This window comes from Adiantum capillus-veneris, chromosome 18, assembly GCF_014529385.1.
Source record: "Adiantum capillus-veneris isolate H3 chromosome 18, ASM1452938v2, whole genome shotgun sequence".
In the NCBI taxonomy this organism is placed as follows: domain Eukaryota; kingdom Viridiplantae; phylum Streptophyta; class Polypodiopsida; order Polypodiales; family Pteridaceae; genus Adiantum; species Adiantum capillus-veneris.
In genome coordinates this window covers 109,590,791-109,614,050 of record NC_140948.1, presented here as the reverse complement: position 1 = coordinate 109,614,050, position 23,260 = coordinate 109,590,791, and the positions used below count along the sequence as shown (strand labels likewise).

General features: G+C 41.7%; 1 protein-coding gene and 1 pseudogene across 1 annotated transcript; both read left to right on the top strand.

The window, feature by feature from the left end:
* The first annotated feature begins 14,992 nt into the window (after positions 1–14,992).
* Positions 14,993–15,897, top strand: LOC147436191 (uncharacterized; annotated as a pseudogene).
* Positions 15,898–22,487: 6,590 nt separating this feature from the next.
* LOC147436190 (uncharacterized) lies at positions 22,488–23,001 on the top strand. Its single transcript, XM_086488106.1, has 2 exons — positions 22,488–22,609; positions 22,674–23,001. Exons 1-2 carry the CDS (start codon positions 22,513–22,515, stop codon positions 22,883–22,885), a joined length of 309 nt encoding a protein of 102 aa, XP_086344232.1. The 5' UTR covers positions 22,488–22,512; the 3' UTR covers positions 22,886–23,001.
* The last annotated feature ends 259 nt before the right edge of the window (positions 23,002–23,260 follow it).

The window sequence follows — 23,260 nt, the reverse complement described above, 5'->3', positions numbered from 1 at the left end:
CTTGCTATATTCTAGATGCAGTACGTTGGAGCTTAAAAAACATTCCATATTCTTCTTTGATGCAGATTATGTAGTCCCAATGACAAGGAACAGCTACATGACCTTGAAAAACACTTATTCCACCAACTATGATGGACATCGATTGGCCAACTCCAAATAGTACTCTAACGAGGCGGTGGATTGAAATGAAATATTCAATGCAATGAAGTGCACGTATGATTCACATTGAGCAACGTGAACATCTTTTATGCCTCTGCATATTTTTATTTTTTTGTTCAAGGTAGGCGGGTGAAAGCATGGTTTGGTGGTACAAAAAAAAGGACCTATTTTACTTCTACCAATGAAAAAGTGGGGACTGGTAAATTTTTTGCAGTTTAGGTCAAAACTTTTCGGACCTTGTGTTTTTAGATTCTTCTTTTGAAGATCTATCCGTTGATATATAGTATGATAGGTAGTTTTTCATGTGACATGTAGAAATTGTAACTCAAAGATTTGTCAAAGGTGCTGTCAAGGATAGTCCTTTTTGTACCACCAAAGCATGCTTTTAGCCAGGCGATGCTCATCGCACACCTACGATGTGGATTGCTAAGGGTGGAACAACAATGAATGCCTTCCTTCCATTCACTTGGGACTCAAAGATTATTAAGCACAACGGGGATACCATTAAATGCATGGTTGTAACAAAAAAAATGATCATCCAATACCACATTGCAAAGCAACAAATATCCATTATATTCCCTTACTAGTGGTGGAAGAAGACTTGAGGTGAATGGGAAGCACTTGATTCGAAAATCACTGATATGGAGCAAGTTGAAGTGCATGTGTGCAAGCAACAGGAAGTGTGGGACATGGTCTTCAATGTTGATAGGAATATGGAAAATCTAAGGGAGTACTTGGCACTTAGATTTGAGCTCAAGATTTGGACTACACGTTTTGTAACCAGTAGCAACCCTCTACGTAAGAGAAAGGAGAGGGTATTTCTTTGTAAGAGAATCCCCTTCCCTAGATGTATCCATATCAAACAAGAAAAACTACAGTTGAAATGTTATACTTTCATATTAATACCATACACTTTTGTTTAATTTCGTGATCTGAGAATGTCTAATTTTTTGTTTTAAAGGCATTGAGTGACTTTAGAGTCGTGGTGGGTGGTGAAGTTACGGTGTTTCAAACTGTGGTATTTGGACGACAATATTATGCATTATAGCTTCAACATTCTGTGGAAGAGAATGTTTAAATTCTAATCATCGTTGAATTTTTAAGTTTTATAAAAGTGTCCTATTTTTAATTGTCTCCTTTAAAGTAACTTGCAAGACCCATTTTAAAGTCACTTTCTTCTTTTTGATCTTCTCTCACCTTCTCCAATGCTTCCTTGCTCTATCCATCCCCAAGCATGTGCCGTTGTCCCTTGAACTCCACTAGTGAGAATGGATGTTGATGCTGCTAGCATCAAACTGCATGCCAATGCATTTGAAGCGCTTACATCCTACATGGCTTAGACACATATAGCAAAGTACTCCATCAGTTTTGAAGATAAAGAAGGTTTGTGGGTGCCAATTGATCTCCTTGAGCACACCTTAAAAGAAGATAGTTGTTTCTGCTTCAGATTGGGTAGGGTGATCAATGGGCTCACCAAGGAACAATATAGAGAGGAAGATGAGGACAACCTCATAGACCAGGGCATGGGAAAAATTGGCATGGCATTTATGGGGTGGGACATGGCGATCGTTGTGATGGTGATGGAGGCAATTGAAAACAACAAGCAAAAAGGTAAAACAAGTGACCGTAACAAGACATCTTTGAGGATGCTTGTAAAGGAAGTGGAGCCCAAAGAGGAGAAGATGTCTAGCCTAGAAGAGGCTTCCTTGACCTTCCTATGTATTCAAGGGGAGCCTCCTTTGAAAGAAGTTGACCGAGACCTAGAAGGGGATTATGTCAAAGATGAGATCCAGAGCTGCTCTTGCACACCCTGCATGATGACGCACCCACTTATATTCGACGATCAAGAATTTCTCTTCCTTGATGACATTACCCACTCCCTTCAAATGTATCAAGTGATGAATCCCTCTTTGTTCTTGCAATATATATTGGGGTTCATGATACAAAGAACCCCAGTCAAAAGACCGAGTTCCAAGATTCTTTCAATGAGCTTGTAAAAAGGCTATCTTAGCCACGTGCATTGCACGTCTCGATGTATCTTTACAAATAATAAAATTATTAGCTTGAGTGAAGATTTATCTTGATCCATGTGTGTCACGTGCAATTTACGTACTAGCATAGTGTTTTTGCTCTCGATTCCCACGAGCCGTATGAACCTCATCATTGTGCACTTGGCGGAATATTGAGTCGTGTAGTGGCCCAGTAGTCCATGGAACGGCTCGATATTACCAACTGCACGACAACGGGGTTTTGGTGCCCCTTTCCAGCCCCACGGGCCGTATGAACCTCTTCGCCGTGCACTTGGATGAATATCGGGCTATTTCATGGCCCTCTGTGTCACAGAGTGGCTTTTAGTAGCTAGTCCAAGTCAAACTACTAAAAGTATCTCTGTGGTACAAGGGGCCATGAAATAGCTCGGTTTTTTTCCATGTGCACAGTGATGGGGTTCATACGGCTCATGGGGCTTGGGATGGGCACCACATGAGTTGTATTTGCTACCTGCAAGATAACACGGATCCCGCAAACGTAGAAACATTTTTTTTTAGCACCTTGCAAATTTAAGGTGCGTCACGAGAAATCTGCGTACTAACATGATGTTTTCTTGTCCATCCCGAGCCCCATGGGCCTATGAACTTCAGCGCCATGCACATGGAGGAATATCAAGCCGTTACGTGGCCTACTATGCCTCGCGGCCACATAATGGCTTGATATTCCACCATGTGTATGGCGACGAGGTTCATACAGTCCGTGGGCCTTGGGATGGGCCATGTTAGCCCATATTTCTACTTTCTGGCTCACAGGGATGCCGTGAGCGGATTGATTAGAGATATTGACCTAAGTAACCACATTCGAATCCATAACCAACACAAGCTTAAAATTGCAAGCACTACATTGCAATTGCCAACAAACATAGATATGATAATTTCATTTTCAAAATAGGTACATGATAAAGCTGGCAAAGATGCCGCTTGAGAAGTTACAACGGCTTTCCTATCTAGGTTTTACTAAAGCAATCATAACCATGTAGTCGAAGTGCTAAGCTCATATCTGAGGGATTAATTGTCACATGCTTAGCATGAGCCATTGCCAAAACGGTGTCTTGAAAGTGCGATACAGTCATAGCCTCCATTGCTTGTTGCAATGCACCTAGTGTCGCTGGTTCCACCCTTCAATACATTGTCCGAGTACCCATCCATAATCTCTTTCATGAGCTGGGAAAAAGAGGCCATAGGGATGATAAGTTGTGCACTCTTCTAGTACTTGTAAATATCATGCAATGCACATGTGCTAGGTCTCCAATGATGCTTCTTCTTGAGAGGTGGTGGTGATGGTGGAGGCTAGGCAGTGCAAGAACAAGGGGCATTATCATTGTGGTACTTATTTCACCTCTCATCACATTGGTTGGCCTCCTTTGTAGTCTGTGGAGGATTCTTTCTCTTCTTCTTTGTCTTCCCTCTTGGTGCATGAATACTTATACCCGCTGCTTTAGCTGGGGGTTGTTTTTTCCTTCTTTTAACTCTTTTGGGGTTGGCTTCTTGGGGCTCTTTTGCGTGGGCTTCTTCGCCCTTTCCTCCTCCGCTCTCTTATTTTATTATTCTCTCTCCCTTGCAAGGTGGCTTGACTCTTTCATCCTTGCCCTCTGTTGTTCTTCTCACTATCCTCCTCGCATTGCCCAAGGACATCTCATTGATTTCTTCAATCATGCTATTACAAACCTTCTCTATGAGATCAACCACCTACTCATTTGAGAGTGTTTTTGAATTTGTGTTAGGTCTCTTGTCCCGAAGTCTCTCATACTTTGTACTCACCTTTGTGCTCAAGACTTCATCAATCTTGTCCTGTGGGTATCATCGCTCATGGAGTATCTTGTAGGTCCTCTTTGCTTCTGCAATCAGATACTTCTCTTCCTCTTTTTAAAACTCTTGCATTCTTGCCCTCTGCATATTTTGTTGAGCCCAATCAAAGTTTGCTTGCTCTTGGTGCTCGCTTTTAGCCCGCAAGCACTCTGTCTCTTTGTTTAGATGTTGTATCTACTTGATGTTTGGTATGGTTGACCTATGGGCATGTGGGAGTGGACCAAGAGTATCAAATACCTGCTGAAGTCTAATGTTTTCCAAGTTTTCCGGGGTATTGTTGGTTTTCTATGTTGTTTTCCTAATTGTTTGTTTCCTGCTTGTTGGTTTCTTGATTGTTGTTTTCCTGATTGTTGGTTTCCTAGTTGTTGGTTTACATCGGTGGGAGGTGAGACTAGGGAGGAGGATGCATGTGTGTGTGTGTGCGTGTGTGTGTGTGTGTGTGTGTGTGTGAGAGAGAGAGAGAGAGAGAGAGAGAGAGAGAGAGAGAGAGAGAGAAAGAACTCATAAACTTATAAAAGACTTTAAAATGTCACTTTGTTTTATAGGGCCCAATGTTTTATGAAATTACAATTTATCATTAAAATGCTTCAAAAAGTGGGAATTACAACTTTTACTACATGAGAAGCCACGCGCACCCTACTCTTTGCAAATTTCTCCTCCACGTCAATGCTCTCACGCATGCATTCAACCCATGGTATTCTTGCATTTGTCAAACACTCACCACTTTCACAATATGGATCCTAAAAGAGAGTTGCCCCATGCCCTTTGCTTCTTCCTATCGGTTAGTGCACAATAGAACCAATGAAACATCTTGTGAAACGCGTTATTGTAGATCTTGCCACCGCCATGCTGAGAGCTCTTAAAATAGCCAACCTTTGCATGATAGAGTGACCTTTCCATCCCTTGATTGCTCCAGAGCGCAAGGGATCCATACTCATCAAGAAAGTATGGACCGTGGGTGAAAAAGTAATGTTTTTTGCCAATGGTGGTCTCCCATCATCTCATCAAAAAGAAAATTAAACACCCCGTTTTTTTATTTGACTTCTTAAGCTCCTATTTACACTCTCTCAACTCTGGCTTGGCTTGCTCTAGAAGGCTCGTCTCTCGAGACTCCTCATGGGAGCGCGCACACACACACACACACAATCACACAATACGCGCATTCTTAGTCTGATAAGTCGCACATGACATGCAATGGCAATAAGCGACTTATAGTGGAAACTATGTCTTGAAAATCATGTTTAAAATGTGACCATCCTCGGCATCAAAATCTTGTCCAATCGCCATGGTACACCTCTAGTAGTGGTTGATCTCCATCTCTAGACGAGGACTTTATTGTAGCATCCACAAACACATTATACCCTGTCAAAACAACTCAAGGCCGATCAAGTGCAAATATCATCATCAAATAGCAGATAAAGTCATAAAAGAATTTATTTCTAGTCCAACATGCTCATGTAAACGCTCTCCCCAAGGCTCAAAAAAAACTCCACCAGTGGCGTCCTGTGGGGAAAACTAGCATGCTAGTGTGAACCCAGAATTTCCGGTTAGACCGGTGCATTATCCATTGGGATTTTCTTTCTCCTTCCACTTAAAATTATACCCTTTTTCTATTAGTTTCTCACTTCCTTTTATCTTGCCATAACCCCCTTGGATAGGAAACAATGTCGCTCTCTGGCATAGGTGGTACCCAATGTGGTATAGGCAAAGTGGTAACTTCAGAAGAAGGTGACCCATTATCTTGGAAAGGTGTTGGGGTGAGGGAGGTGACTCATAGGAACCATAGGAGCACATGCCATAGAATGTAAACAAGCCTCTCTTTGGTATCGCTCAGCTTCCAAGGGTATCCTCAATGAGACAGATAGGGTAGTAGCTTCAAAAGCCTCCCCCACAACCTTAGCTCGTGCAAAGGCATCCTCAAGTGTCTTTGGATCTGACAACCTCACATGGAATTGAATATCCCTCAAAATTCTCATAATAAAACATTGCGGTAAACCCTTTCATCAAAACAATAGGAATCAATTCTTCTTCTTGCAAGCTTGAAAATGATTAACATAATCAGCAGCTGATTCACCCTCCCCTTGGAAAAAGTTTAACAGGTTCCCAAAGGCTAAATTAGAAGGCAAAATAGGAGAAAACCTAGCAACAAAATCTCGGCACATTCCATCCCATGTTTGCATCAAACGTGGAAAATGTCGCAGCATACTATGGTACCACTGCCTACCTACACCAGTCAAAAAGGCAAGAAAGAACCACATGAGGTCTTCAGGCTTGTCATCATAACCCTCAATCCAACTAGCTTGCACAAATTGCAATAAATGAGAATCATTTGCGTCGCCTCCAACTCCAGCATAGGGTGTCGAATTGACAATCCATTGATCAATAGGTCTCTCCCTAGCTTGGGGAACAATAGGAGGGTGATCAAGATGCTCTTTCTTAAGAATATTTTCAATGGTAACAATTTCATCATCAAAAACATCAAGAGAACTAAAGCTAGAAACATCGAGAACATTCTCAATAAGAACATCATCTTCATAGACATAAGCGTCAACCAATGGCTTAACTTCTGGCATAAATGCCGCCCTTTCTGAAGGCTTCATCACATCAGCAACATGGTCAAAAGAAGTTGTAAAACCCCGATACGGCACCTCGTGAGAACAAGGGTGGCAGGGTGGGAAATAACAAGAGGGAGATCAACATTCTCCTCCTCAAGAAGATATTGGTTACAAGTGGCATCATCCACTAAATTGGCTAAAAATCCATCCCAAATGTACTCGTCAAGAGTCGCACTCTCCCTATACACTTTGCTTAAAACAATATCCTCAAGGGAAATTCCCTCATCTTCATCCACTTCATTGCTCAAATGTGCTAAAAACTCATAATTCCATAAAAACCTATAGGCTCACCAATATCATCATCAATGCTCAAGGTTTGGGTAGCAACAAATGTGAAAATAATTGGAATCCTCCCACCTGGATATGCAAGCATCCCAAATGAATGCGAGAAAAAAAACCAACCTAAAAGTCAGGTATATCCAAAAAGGAAAAACTAGCTCCATCTCTGAGAATCGCAGGTACTTTGCTCAAGCAAAAACGCTAGAAACTGGGTCTCACCGGGCGTGCCACTGATGGATATTTTTCTAGGCCTGGTCCATGGAGCAAACCCAGACAAGAAAAACCAAGCAAGGATAATACTCAAACCCCCAACCCAAGCCCACCAACAAGGAACTATGGCTGGAGATAAGCTGCTAAATTTTGCTACCCAGGAATGTGCAATGTAGTCTCAATGTCAGATCGTATCAATGATTATCCACAAAGATGATCACTTCACCATTCATTAAAAGAGAGAGAAAAATTCAACATCGTCGTTATTTCAAAAGATAGAGAGAAAGACGAGACGAGCACGATATTTTGTGTGAATTATCATGCAATTTGAATATTGCAAATATTGTTTTTACAGCAAGCTTAACAAAAATTATCTTTTGTCTTCAAAAACTTTATGCTGAGGCGTCTTTGCATGCTCCAAGCTTCAAATGTCATTCTCTCTCTCAAAATAATGTCTTCTCTCTCTCTCTCTATCAAATGTGGTCTATCACAAGACCTCTCTCTCTATTCCCTTACTCGTGTACACGAACATTCCATCCTTCTATCTCTTCTTAGAATAGGACGCTCCATTTATCTCTCTCTCTCTCTCTCTCTCTCTCTCTCTCTCTCTCTCTCTCTCTCTTTTGTAATATAGAGAGAAAACCCAGCTCCTTTGTTTTCTATGGCAAGAGAGGAATACTCTCTCTCCCCTTTTTTATTCCCTTCAGCGAAACGAGGGTGCCCTCATTTCTCTCCCTATTCGACTCACATGTGGAGAGATTCTATCTCTCTCTCTTCGTTTCTCATCCGGGCTATGGGATCTTTCCCTTGTGGGTTTGAATAAATCCAATGGCTTTTCAAAAAAACATCTCTTTCTCTGGCACCCTGGTTTCGTACAGAGGCTTTCCCTCTCTCTCTCTCTTGCTTCAATTAGCCACGAAGAGCTATGCTCTCTTTCTCTCTCTCACTCTGCTCGTTCACAGCAGGGCCGCTCAATCTTTCTTTCTCTTGTCATATTGGAAGCCCGCCCTAGCCATCTCACCCCATCTCTCTGGAAACACCCTCCCAGCTTGGAAACCCCGCTTAGAGAGTCGTTCTCAACCCTCGATCTCTACTCGGCTTGGTCTGCACTAGCTGTGCACCCTCGTGCAACCATCTCCAATCTCCTCCATCTCCCTCAGGGACTACCAACAAATGGTGGTTTTCCCCCTCGGCTCTCTTCCTGAAGCTCATCAAAGCTACCTGCATCGACACGGTGTGCTTCACTTAATGATTTCGTTGGCTCTTTAATCTTACCAAATATTCTCGGGTCAACACATGGTATTTCATTACAAACAAAAACAAATGTGCATAAAGCAACCCCCGTCTACCCTAATGTTGTTGTATCAAACTAACATGAGTTGTGGCTTACCCATGATTACTTCTCACCTACATTTTTAGCTTCAGTAGAGAGCATTAAAAAGCACATTGCTTTCTATAGAATTTCTTTGCACCAAGCATCTCCTAGAGAGCCTACGAGTAATTTGCAATTTTAAAAGCCTTATTCAGTCATATTACCATAGAATAGATGTGTTGCAAGCCCTTGTTCAATTATACCGCAATCTTAAAGGCAAAAAAAATCATAAGGTGATGCATGCTTTGAAAGAGGCTCTCTATATGGGGCCAATAGATGCAAGCTAAATAGTAAATCAGTAGGCCAATACATATTAAATTTAAGCGGACCTAGTTAACAAACCTTAAAGGCAAAAGAAAAAAAATTTCTTTGAAAGAGACCGCATCAATGTAGCTCTCTACATGGGGCCTGGTCAGCAAATCATGCAAGCTAAGTAGAGTAATTAAATCACAAAAATTTATATCATGCAAGCTAAGTAGAGTAATTAAATCATGCAAACAAGAAATGGAGCAAGAAAGAAATGGAACATGAGATGCTGCGAGCAAGAAATGGAGCAAAAAATGTATATCTATAATTTTCCGCATCAGGCTCGTGCTCGTTGCATGTCTAAGATGATTAAATCGTTGTTTAAAGACCTCTTTTGTTGTTCTACTGAATCAATGAGGCTCTCTATATGGGGCCAATAGATGCAAGCTAAGCAGTAAATTAGCAGGCCAATATATATTAAATATAAGCGGACCTAGTTAGCAAATCTCAAAGGAAAAAGGAAAAAATCTCTTTGAAAGAGACCGCATCGACGTAGAAAATCATGCAAGCTAAGCATAGTAATTAAATCACAAAAAATTATATCTAATAAAAAATTAACTTCTTGCTGCAAGCAAGAAATGGAGCAAGAAAGAAATGGAACACGGGATGCTGCGAGCAAGAAATGGAGCAAAAAATGTACATCTATAATTGCCCGCGTCAGGCTTGTGCTCGCTGCATGTCTAAGATGATTAAATTGTTGTTTGAAGACCTCTTTTTTTGTTCTTCTGAATCAGTGAGAATATTGAGTGGAGCACTTAAACACTCTCATTTGCACAGATTGAGTGGCACTAACCCCTGTAGTGCATACTTGAAAGAGTAGTGCTAACGTGGCTCTCTAGATGAGGCTAGAATTAGTGTGATGGGGGCTTGGTTAGCTAATCTAGCAAGCTAAGCAGAGACATTGAATCACAAAAATTTCTCTTTATAATAGCCCGCATCAACGTGGGGTGTTGGGAGCAAGAAATTGTGTACCTAGACGGAGGCTTGGTTTGTCCTAGTCGCATGGCTAAGCCAATTGAGAAGCAATTTGAAGGCATTGTTTGTTCATGTTGTTCAAATATGATTGAGCAGGTCTTCAGAATCAATGGAGCTCTACAACACTCTTGTTAGTGCAGATTGAGTGGCTCTAAACTCTATACCTTAGCATTGAAAGAGTAGAACCATCACTGAAGCATTACAATAGTGTATGAGGAGCGCACTAAAACACTCTCTGTGGACAGATGGAAAGATTAGAAAACCAACATCCCTGAACTATCCCTAACATAAGCCCTAATTTAGGTTGGTGAAAAGGGTTGGGCGGTTCACAAATGCCCAATGTTCAAGAAAAAACAATTTCCCAAGTATACAAAAAGAAATTTGTAGGGTTATTCAAAGAGTAAACGTTTTTATATAACTGGCATTTTTTACATTTTGACTCTATTGTTTTCAGTTTTCAAATTGGATTTTCTCCTTCTTAATAAACTCTACATCAACTAGAGCATTATTACAAAGGCTTGTGTGTAAAAAGACTTTATGTTGTACTAAACTCAAGGCTTGTGTGTAAAAAGACTTGTAGAACTTTTATAAAGGGTTGTGTGTAAAAAGACTTTATGTCGTACTGAGCTCAAGGCTTGTATATGAACAAACTTTACATTAGCATAGATCTCACATCCCATTTGAAAGCATGTTTTCCTTCTGGCTTTCCTAAAAAGATGCAACAACCATTCTTGTACAAATTACCAACAAAAATCAGAGTACGTTTTAGTCATCATGTAACCATTTTGGGCCTCACCATGGTCAATAGATTGTTCTGTTCTTTAATAACTCTCGATAGTTAATAAAAGTACAGACAACTTGAGAACACTTTGAGTTGACTGACAAGGAGTTTTCCATTCTTCCACTTACACTAGTGTCCAAAGAAAGATTGAACCATTGCATAATGTAGAAGGAGAATATGTACATGTTTTCCACCATGTTGTCAATAAGTTCTATAAGGTTCTTTTGGGTGAATCCAAAGAGCAATCTGAAAAATTCAGCTCACAATCAACACTAGTAGATCTTGACATAAGGAATATAGCTTAAACTAGAAAGTCATCAAATAGTGTCTAGACTTGATTAGGTTGCTACCCCTACAAAGAAACCTGCAAGATGTTCTTTTTTAGGTGGATGAATTGTTTTTGTCTAGGAACTTCCTAAGTACTATGATGGGTATTTTGCATATGAGTTATCACCCTCAACACATAGATCTTCCATGACTGGAATGGAGAAAAAATATGTTATTCATCCATGGATAGATTATGTGACAAGCAATAGTGACAGTTTTTTTTGGAATAGTGAGGTTTAGTAGATGTCATGGTCATCTCTCTTGTGCCAATCTTGATTGACCTTACTATCTTAGGACATCCATGTTTAATGAATCTCAATGGCATGGAAGGCTATCAAGATTGGTTATGCAGGGTTTGATAACCAAAAAGCCAATCTCACTCATATGTGTTCACTGCTGCAAGCAAATACCAGAGTGTATCCAAATATGGCATGTTGTCATATATTATTGCATTCCTCAAGACAAATTTGAAGTGACACGATGTGTTCTTCAAGCATGGATTTGTCTCTAAGCATGTTCAAGAGATTTGACATACCCATGCATCAATGGATCTTCTTACCACATCAAAACAACTGGAATGAAAATCTATTGAGGATATTATTATGGATAAACTTGTCTCTGGTGATATAGGTCTTGCTAGTGTCATGGGTGATAAAGAGTTTGCATATTTTCTTGATACAGTTACTCCATTGTCCAACAAGCAATGAATTGAGCATGCCTTGCAAGATGTGGAGAGAACAAAAGGGATGACCGCTAAAGGTCTAGAGGTTTTATTTGACCTGAAGCCAAGAAGTCATTATGTATTTATTCATATTGTTTTATACACAAGACAATTAGAAAGAAAAATCCAACCACACATCTTCAAAATGTCCACTTAGGGCCTTGGCATTGGTGTTGATCTTGTCAATATAATGTGGCCTGGGGAAAAGTTGCAGCAAATGTGGGTTCATATTGATCATGTACAACATGTCCCTGGATGGCCAACCATGTTAGCTCATGTGTATGACCCATATGTCTATGAGCTTCTCATGCTTGACACATGTGAGCTCATTGTTGAGAATAAGCATGCACAAATAGAATTTTGGAACATACTAAATAGAATTTTTACAAAAGAAGGCTATGAGATGCCCACTTTTAGGTGTTTCATGGTTGATGAAGCCAGTGAAAATTGGAATACACTGCGTACTATGTACTTTGGTGGGTCAAAGAATCAAGTGCCTAAAAAAAGAAAGGTTGTGTAGTTTTCATTGGAGGAAAGAAAGCATTAGGACTGTTTTTAGGTCTTCTTGGGCTCTTTAATCTTCCCCAAGCCTAATGACAATGTTTAAGTAGTGGAGCAATAGGAGGAATCCATGTGGACAAAAATGTTGGGTTTGTCAGCCCCTCATTTCCAGGTCAAACTTGGAGTGTAGGCTTTTCTTTTTTGTAAATGGACATGAGAATTGCAAAATCTTCAAAAATAAAAAAATTGGGCCTATTTTTAGTCTAAATACTACTGGGTGGAGTAAATGGGCCACCCTCAAAAAGTGGGCTTCCCGCAAAAACGCCCCCTATCATTAATTTGACATTCAAGTCTACATTTTCGTCCCTCAACTCACTCATTCTATCTCTACATACCAAATCTGACCCCTATTCTCTCTATAACCAAAAATGTCAGTTTTCACTCTCTCTCTCTCTCCAATTGAAAGAGTACATTTTTTGCCTCCTCTCTCTCCAATCTACCTTCCCCTTCTCTCTCAAACCTAGTTCCGAGTTTTGGCTCCTTTTTTTATATGGAGAGCTTGTAATACCATTTATTTTACCCTTCTTGAAGGTATTCCTCTCATGCTTGCACCCATTCTCCACTCTCATCTTGGGGGCGCACATACATCTTGTAGAGCTTAGTAGCTTCAGCTACCCAAGCTTACGGTTTAGAGACCTTTAGTTTGCAAAGATTTAGAATTAGAGAGATTCAGCTTAAAAGGCTTTAGGCTTTAGGAAACATCAACTTGCAAAGATTTAGGGGTAAGAGAGATTCAGCTTGCACAATGCAAGAAGCTTGGATAGCATGAATCGTAGACCTCATTCTGCTGCAGCAACAAGCAAGAGGACAATGACCATTGGGAAACCACAACCTTTGTGATAGGCATCTGGGTGACAACGCGACCAAGCACTCTGACTAAAGTCCCATCATTGGAAGGGTTGTATATTGAAGATGAAGCAGAAGGCCAATGGAAGCAAGCAAGGGAAAGCAAGTGAAGATACAACACATCTACAAAGCTTCTCATCTATGAATCAACAACGCTGATCGCAAGCACTATCCTGCTAATTGTCAATATTTCTAGTGTTGTTTGTAGAAAATGCTATGCTTTCTCATGAAGTCTCTTATGAGGAAACTCTGTGGGCATGGTGTTTGGTTGCAGCAGGTATTTTTCCATCTACATTTATGGAATGGGATCCTCTAGAGGCACTCTCCAATTTTTTTGTGGATCACTACTTTAATTTTGAATCATTCTTGCTATATTCTATATGCACTACGTTGGAGCTTAAAAAACATTCCATATTCTTCTTTGATGCAGAGTATGTAGTCCCAATGACAAGGAACAGCTACATGACCTTGAAAAACACTTATTCCACCAACTATGATGGACAACGATTGGCCAACTCCAAATAGTACTCTATTTTTTTGTTCAAGGTATACGGGTGAAAGCGTGGTTTGGTGGTACAAGAAAAGGACCTATTTTACTTCTACCAATGAAAAAGTGGGGACTGGTAAATTTTTTGTAGTTTAGGTCAAAACTTTTCAGACCTTGTGTTTTTAGATTCTTCTTTTGAAGATGTATCCATTGCTATATAGTATGATAGGTAGTTTTTCATGTGACATGTAGAAATTGTAACTCAAAGATTTGTCAAAGGTGCTGTCAAGGACAGTCCTTTTTGTACCACCAAAGCATGCTTTTAGCCAGGCGATGCTCATCGCACACCTACGATTTGGATTGCTGAGGGTGGAACAACAATGAATGCCTTCCTTCCATTCGCTTGGGACTCAAAGATTATTAAGCACAATGGGGATACCATTAAATGCATGGTTGTAACAAAAAAAATGATCATCCAATACCACATTGCAAAGCAACAAATATCCATTATATTCCCTTACTAGTGGTGGAAGAAGACTTGAGGTGAATGGGAAGCACTTGATTCGAAAATCACTGATATGGAGCAAGTTGAAGTGCATGTGTGCAAGCAACAGGAAGTGTGGGACATGGTCTTCAATGTTGATAGGAATATGGAAAATCTAAGGGAGTACTTGGCACTTAGATTTGAGCTCAAGATTTGGACTACACGTTTTGTAACCAGTAGCAACCCTCTACATAAGAGAAAGGAGAGGGTATTTCTTTGTAAGAGAATCCCCTTCCCTAGATGTATCCATATCAAACAAGAAAAACTACAGTTGAAATGTTATACTTTCATATTAATACCATACACTTTTGTTTAATTTCGTGATCTGAGAATGTCTAATTTTTTGTTTTAAAGGCATTAAGTGACTTTAGAGTCGTGGTGGGTGGTGAAGTTACGATGTTTCAAACTATGGTATTTGGACGACAATATTATGCATTATAGCTTCAACATTCTATGGAAGAGAATGTTTAAATTCTAATCATCGTTGAATTTTTAAGTTTTATAAAAGTGTCCTATTTTTAATTGTCTCCTTTAAAGTAACTTGCAAGACCCATTTTAAAGTCACTTACTTCTTTTTTATCTTCTCACACCTTCTCCAATGCCTCCTTGCTCTATCCATCCCCAAGCATGTTCCGTTGTCCCTTGAACTCCACTAGTGAGAATGGATGTTGATGCTGCTAGCATCAAACTGCATGCCAATGCATTTGAAGCGCTTACATCCTACATGGCTTAGACACATATAGCAAAGTACTCCATCAGTTTTGAAGATAAAGAAGGTTTGTGGGTGCCAATTGATCTCCTTGAGCACACCTTAAAAGAAGATAGTTATTTCTGCTTCAGATTGGGTAGGGTGATCAATGGGCTCACCAAGGAACAATATCGAGAGGAAGAGGAGGACAACCTCATAGACTAGGGCATGGGAAGAATTGGCACGGAATTTATGGGGTGGGACATGGCGGTCGCTGTGATGGTGATGGAGGCAATTGAAAACAACAAGCAAAAAGGTAAAGCAAGTGACCGTAACAAGACATCTTTGAGGATGCTTGTAAAGGAGGTGGAGCCCAAAGAGGAGAAGATGTCTAGCCTAGAAGAGGCTTTGTTGGCCCTCCTATGTATTCAAGGGGAGCCTCCTTTGAAAGAAGTTGACCGATACCCAGAAGGGGATTATGTCAAAGATGAGATCCAGAGCTGCTCTTGCACACCCTGCATGATGACGCATCCACTTATATTGGACGATCAAGAATTTCTCTTCCTTGATGACATTACCCACTCCCTTGAAATGTATCAAGTGATGAATCCCTCTTTGTTCTTGCAATATATATTGGGGTTCATGATACAAAGAACCCCAGTCAAAAGACCGAGTTCCAAGTAGACTACTCCTATGCTCCTCTCATCAACACGCTAGCCTTGCTAGAGGGACATAATTCTATGGATATCCTCATGGCGGGAGCTCTACAAACCATTGATGAGGAGAAAGATTTCTATGAGAGTGTTCTTGAGAGTATCTTTGCTCCCCACAAACTTCTCATGTGCTCGGAGCGTACTGATCTTGGCACAATCGACATAACCAACAAGAAGCTTTGCGAGCAATATGATGTGACACTAGTAAGTACTATATTCTTCACAATTCTCCTTGGTGTCTCTTAGAATCACAATCCAATGTTGTTTCCTTGCAGTCCACTTTGGAGATGGATTTGTTTGCCCAACAAAAAGGTGGATTTGGCAATGAGGGTGACTCAAAGGACACTACCCTGTGGCATTATCTCCCAAGATTCAATGAAGAGATGATCCGGGTCATCCACAACAACAAATATACAGACTATGCATCAGTGGAGATGTGCAAGTGTAGAGCGCTAAGCTCTATTTTGGTCGAATTTCCTATAGCCCTAAATGCCCACAATTGTATTCTTGTAAACAGAGAGGCAGCAATCCATAGTTTTGGTGAGAAAGGGACCGGAAGCCTTATATGATACTGCAGCCTTTGCCTCGGGCAAGGAACATATTATATCACACATTGAGGAAAGACCAGATTTAAGGAGCCTATGTCAAGATGCTTTCAATGAGCTTGTAAAAAGGCTATCTTAGCCACGTGCATCGCACGTCTCGATGTATCTTTACAACTAATAAAATTATTAGCTTGAGTGAAGATTTATCTTGATCCATGTGTGTCACGTGCAATTTACGTACTAGCATAGTGTTTTTGTTCTCGATTCCCACGAGCCGTATGAACCTCGTCATTGTGCACTTGGCGGAATATTGAGTCGTGTAGTGGCCCACTAGTCCATGGAACGGCTCGATATTACCAACTACACGACAACGGGTTTTTGGTGCCCCTCTCCGGCCCCACGGGCCGTATGAACCTCTTCGCCGTGCACTTGGATGAATATCGGGCTATTTCATGGCCCTGTGTGTCACAGAGTGGCTTTTAGCAGCTTGTCCAGGTCAAACTACTAAAAGTCTCTCTGTGGTACAAGGGGCCATGAAATAGCTCCGTTTTTTTCCATGTGCACAGTGATGGGGTTCATACGGCTCATGGGGCTTGGGATGGGCACCACATGAGTTGTATTTGCTAACTGCCAGATAACACGGATCCCATAAACGTAGAAATTTTTTTTTTTAGCACCTTGCAAATTTAATGTGCGTCACGAGAAATCTGCGTACTAACATGATGTTTTCTTGTCCATCCCGAGCCCCATGGGCCTATGAACTTCAGTGCCATGCACATGGAGGAATATCAAGCCGTTACGTGGCCCACTATGCCTCGCGGACACATAATGGCTTGATATTCCACCATGTGCATGGCGACGAGGTTCATACAGTCCGTGGGCCTTGGGATGGGCCATGTTAGCCCATATTTCTACTTTCTAGCTCACAGGGACCCCGTGAGCGGATTGCTTAGAGATATTGACCTAAGTAACCACATTCGAATCCATAACCAACACAAGCTTAAAATTGCAAGCAATACATTGCAATTGCCAACAAACATAGATATGATAATTTCATTTTCAAAACAGCTACATGATAAAGCTGGCAAAGATGCCTCTTGAGAAGTTACAACGGCTTTCCTATCTAGGTTTTACTAAAGCAATCATAACCATGTAGTCGAAGTGCTAAGCTCATATCTGAGGGATTAATTGTCACATGCTTAGCATGAGCCATTGCCAAAACGGTGTCTTGAAAGTGCGATACAGTGATAGCCTCCATTGCTTGTTGCAATGCACCTAGTGTTGCTGCTTCCACCCTTCAATACAGTGTCCGAGTACCCATCCATAATCTCTTTCATGAGCTGGGAAAAAGAGGCTATAGGGATGATAAGCTGTGTACTCTTCTAGTACTTGTAAATATCATGCAATGCACATGTGCTAGGTCTCGAATGATGCTTCTTCTTGAGAGGTGGTGGTGGTGGTGGAGCCTAGGCAGTGCAAGAACAAGGGGCATTATAGTTGTGGTACTTATTTCACCTCTCATCACATTGGTTGGCCTCCTTTGTAGTATGTGGAGGATTCTTTGTCTTCCCTCTTGGTGCATGACTAATTATACCCGCTACTTTAGCTAGGGGCTATTTTTTCCTTCTTTGAACTCTTTTGGGGTTGGCTTCTTGGGGCTCTTTTGCGTGGGCTTCTTCGCCCTTTCCTCCTCCGCTCTCTTTTTTTATTATTCTCTCTCCCTTGCAAGGTGGCTTGCCTCTTTCATCCTTGCCCTCCGTTGTTCTTCTCACTATCCTCCTCGCATTGCCCAAGGACTTCTCATTGATTTCCTCAATCGTGCTATTACAAACCTTCTCTATGAGATCAACCACCTACTCATCTGAGACTGTTTTTGAATTTGTGTTAGGTCTCTTGTCCCGAAGTCTCTCATACTCTGTACTGACCTCTGTGCTCAAGACTTCATCAATCTTGTCCTGTGGGTATCATCGCTCAGGGAGTATCTTGTAGGTCCTCTTTGCTTCTGCAATCAGATACTTCTCTTCCTCTTTTTAAAACTCTTGCATTCTTGCCCTCTGCATATTTTGTTGAGCCCAATCAAAGTTTGCTTGCTCTTGGTGCTCGCTTTTAGCCCGCAAGCACTCTGTCTCTTTGTTTAGATGTTGTATCTACTTGATGTTTGGTATGGTTGACCTATGGGCATGTCGGAGTGGACCAAGAGTATCAAATACCTGCTGAAGTCTAATGTTTTCCAAGTTTTCCGGGGTATTGATGGTTTTCTATGTTGTTTTCCTAATTGTTTGTTTCCTCCTTGTTGGTTTCTTGATTGTTGTTTTCCTGATTGTTGGTTTACATCGGTGGGAGGTGAGACTTGGGAGGAGGATGCATGTGTGTGTGTGTGTGTGTGTGTGTGTGTGTGTGTGTGTGTGTGTGTGAGAGAGAGAGAGAGAGAGAGAGAGAGAGAGAGAGAGAGAGAGAGAGAGAGAGAGAGAGAGAGAGAACTCATAAACTTATAAAAGACTTTAAACTGTCACTTTGTGTTATAGGGCCCATTTTTTTATGAAATTACAATTTATCATTAAAATGCTTCAAAAAGTGGGAATTACAACTTTTACTACATGAGAAACCACGCACACCCTACTCTTTGCAAATTTCTCCTCCACGTCAATGCTCTCACGCATGCATTCAACCCATGGTATTCTTGCATTTGTCAAACACTCACCACTTTCACAATATGGATCCTAAAAGAGAGTTGCCCCATGCCCTTTGCTTCTTCCTATCGGTTAGTGCACGATAGAACCAATGAAACATCTTGTGAAACGCGTTACTGCAGATCTTGCCACCGCCATGCTGAGAGCTCTTAAAATAGCCAACCTTTGCATGATAGAGTGACCTTTCCATCCCTTGATTGCTCCAGAGCGCAAGGGATCCATACTCATCAAGAAAGTATGGACCGTGGGTGAAAAAGTAATGTTTTTTGCCAATGGTGGTCTCCCATCATCTCATCAAAAAGAAAATTAAACACCCCGTTTTTTTATTTGACTTCTTAAGCTCCTATTTACACTCTCTCAACTCTGGCTTGGCTTGCTCTAGAAGGCTCGTCTCTCGAGACTCCTCATGGGAGCGCACACACACACACACACACAATCACACAATACGCGCATTCTTAGTCTGATAAGTCGCACATGACATGCAATGGCAATAAGCGACTTATAGTGGAAACTATGTCTTGAAAATCATGTTTAAAATGTGACCATCCTCGGCATCAAAATCTTGTCCAATCGCCATGGTACACCTCTAGTAGTGGTTGATCTCCATCTCTAGACGAGGACTTTATTGTAGCATCCACAAACACATTATACCCTGTCAAAACAACTCAAGGCCGATCAAGTGCAAATATCATCATCAAATAGCAGATAAAGTCATAAAAGCATTTATTTCTAGTCCAACATGCTCATGTAAACGCTCTCCCCAAGGCTCAAAAAAAACTCCACCAGTGGCGTCCTGTGGGGAAAACTAGCATGCTAGTGTGAACCCAGAATTTCCGGTTAGACCGGTGCCTTATCCATTGGGCTTTTCTTTCTCCTTCCACTTAAAATTGTACCCTTTTTCTATTAGTTTCTCTCTTCCTTTTATCTTTCCATAACCCCCTTGGATAGGAAACAATGTCACTCTCTGGCATAGGTGGTACCCAATGTGGTACAGGCAAAGTGGTAACTTCAGAAGAAGGTGACTCATTATCTTGGAAAGGTGTTGGGGTGAGGGAGGTGACTCATAGGAACCATAGGAGCACATGCCATAGAATGTAAACAAGCCTCTCTTTGGTATCGCTCAGCTTCCAAGGGTATCCTCAATGAGACGGATAGGATAGTAGCTTCAAAAGCCTCCCCCACAACCTTAGCTCATGCAAATGCATCCTCAAGTGTCTTTGGATCTGACAACCTCACATGGAATTGAATATCCCTCAAAATTCTCATAATAAAACATTGCGGTAAACCCTTTCATCAAAACAATAGGAATCAATTCTTCTTCTTGCAAGCTTGAAAATGATTAACATAATCAGCAGCTGATTCACCCTCCCCTTGGAAAAAGTTTAACAAGTTCCCAAAGGCTAAATTAGAAGGCAAAATAGGAGAAAATCTAGCAACAAAATCTCGGCACATTCCATCCCATGTTTGCATCAAACGTGGAGAATGTCGCAGCATACTATGGTACCACTGCCTAGCTACACCACTCAAAAAGGCAAGAAAGAACCGCATGGATATTGGTTACAAGTGGCATCATCCACTAAATTGGCTAAAAATCCATCCCAAATGTACTCGTCAAGAGTCGCACTCTCCCTATACACTTTGCTTAAAACAATATCCTCAAGGGAAATTCCCTCATCTTCATCCACTTCATTGCTCAAATGTGCTAAAAACTCATAATTCTATAAAAACCTATAGGCTCACCAATATCATCATCAATGCTCAAGGTTTGGGTAGTAACAAATGTGAAAATAACTGGAATCCTCCCACCTGGATATGCAAGCATCCCAAATGAATGCGAGAAAAAAAACCAACCTAAAAGTCAGGTATATCCAAAAAGGAAAAACTAGCTCCATCTCTGAGAATCGCAGGTACTTTGCTCAAGCAAAAATGCTAGAAACTGGGTCTCACCGGGCGTGCCACTGATGGATATTTTTCTAGGCCTGGTCCATGGAGCAGACCCAGACAAGAAAAACCAAGCAAGGATAATACTCAAACCCCCAACCCAAGCCCACCAACAAGGAAATATGGCTGGAGATGTGCTGCTAAAATTTTGCTACCCAGGAATGTGCAATGTAGTCTCAATGTCAGATCTTATCAATGATTATCCACAAAGATGATCACTTCACCATTCATTAAAAGAGAGAGAAAAATTCAACATCGTCGTTATTTCAAAAGATAGAGAGAAAGACGAGACGAGCACGATATTTTGTGTGAATTATCATGCAATTTGAATATTGCAAATATTGTTTTTACAGCAAGCTTAACAATACTTATCTTTTGTCTTCAAAAACTTTATGATGAGCGTCTTTGCATGCTCCAAGCTTCAAATGTCATTCTCTCTCTCAAAATAATGTCTTCTCTCTCTCTCTCTCTCTCTCTCTCTCTCTATCAAATGTGGTCTATCACAAGACCTCTCTCTCTATTCCCTTACTCGTGTACACGAACATTCCATCCTTCTATCTCTTCTTAGAATAGGACGCTCCATTTATCTCTCTCTCTCTCTCTCTCTCTCTCTCTCTCTCTCTCTCTCTCTCTCTCTCTCTCTCTCTCTCTCTCTCTCTCTCTCTCTCTGTCTCTCTCTCTCTCTCTCTCTCTCTCTTTTGTAATATAGAGAGAAAACCCAGCTCCCTTGTTTTCTATGGCAAGAGAGGATTACTCTCTCTCCCCTTTTTTATTCCCTTCAGCGAAACCAGGGTGCCCTCATTTCTCTCCCTATTCGACTCACATGTGGAGAGATTCTATCTCTCTCTCTTCGTTTCTCGTCCGGGCTATGGGATCTTTCCCTTGTGGGTTTGAATAAATCCAATGGCTTTTAAAAAAAACATCTCTTTCTCTGGCACCCTGGTTTCGTACAGAGGCTTTCCCTCTCTCTCTCTCTCTCTCTCTTGCTTCAATTAGCCACGAAGAGCTATGCTCTCTTTCTCTCTCTCACTCTGCTCGTTCACAGCAGGGCCGCTCAATCTTTCTTTCTCTTGTCATATTGGAAGCCCGCCCTAGCCATCTCACCCCATCTCTCTGGCAGCACCCTCCCAGCTTGGAAACCCCGCTTAGAGAGTCGTTCTCAACCCTCAATCTCTACTCGGCTTGGTCTGCACTAGCTGTGCACCCTCGTGCTCTTCTACTATTGTTCAAGAGTTCAATACACCTACGCCATGATGTTCTCATCTGCCAATATGTTTATAATCCAAAGGTTGAGGTCAGTAAACTAGAGTTCAATATGTTCTAATATTGGCTCCCTGTTTGGGTTCGAAAATAATACAAGGTTAAATCCACCTTAGACATACTCCATTTTCCCTACAAGTTTGGGTTTAGAGCCTCAAAAGCTACTAATTGAAGATTCTAGGCGGATGAGTCAGAACACGGGCGGAGTGGGGAGGCTGGATCAACATGGAAGCTAGTTGAGCGTGACTGAACTTGCCAACATGGCATCAAGCACAGTCGGGCGCCTCCCCTCTCTCTCTCTCTCTCTCTCTCTCTCTCTCTCTCTCACTCATTTCTTGTAAGAGAGACATCACATAAACCATTAGCATTTGTATATGTAGGCCATTGTGATACAAGAAGATGTACTAGTTCCAGGCCAATGCAACTGTACATTCTCGGGCGGCTCTTCTGATTGGATGAAATATGCTCCTAAAGCGCCCCAACCTGGTTCAGTCCGGAAACGCCTCTTATGAATTTGAGGCTTGAGCTGGGCCCGGTCTCCCTAAATGCGGTCTCGCCCGCTTTGACCCAGAGCCGTGTATAAAAGGAGAAGCCTCGTACAGCGCTGAATAACTACAAAAGCAATTCTGAGATAAATGGCAAGCCTCAAAGTACAGGCCCTCTTGCGGTGCATGGTGCTGGCGGCTCTCGTGGCCTTCGCCCTTCACGGGCCTCACCTCCTGCAAGTGCAGGGTAAGTGGCTGCTTAGTTTTTGTGCTGTGCCTGATGCAGCACTAATGCAACATTTTTAATGCAGGGGCGTGTATCCCCAGCGGGCAACTTTGCAATCTGCTGCTACAGGCCCCCCTGCTGCCGCCCGTCTACGCGCCCACTCTGGCCTGCATCACGGCGTGCACCAATAATCTGCCCACCAACCCCAACGCCATCCCCATCTGCTGCGCACCGGCCACGTCAGGCGCCTCCACCGCCCCTTGCTCCTGCTGCAGCCCCCCCTCCATCTCCTGCTAGTCGCAGCACGCTCTCCCTCCTCTCTCGCTCGCCCTCCTAATAACTCTGGAGAGAGAGAGCCTACTCGTAATGTATCTGACTTTTGCTCGCAAATCTTAATATCCATGGCTTGATTATATTTGTCCTCTCTCTTTCAAATTTTCTCTTGCTCTACTTTTTTAAGTTTGAACATTGAGTGCCAAGACATGATGGCATGTAGAGAAGGTAGTAAAACCCCCTTCTCTCTCTCTCTCTCTCTCTCTCTCTCTCTCTCTCACACACACACACACACACACACACACACACACATTTGTTTGTATTGTGCCACTTATATCGCATAGCCTTGTATGCTTCATCTTTGTCTCTCTCTATGTCATGTACCGCCACCCATGATTC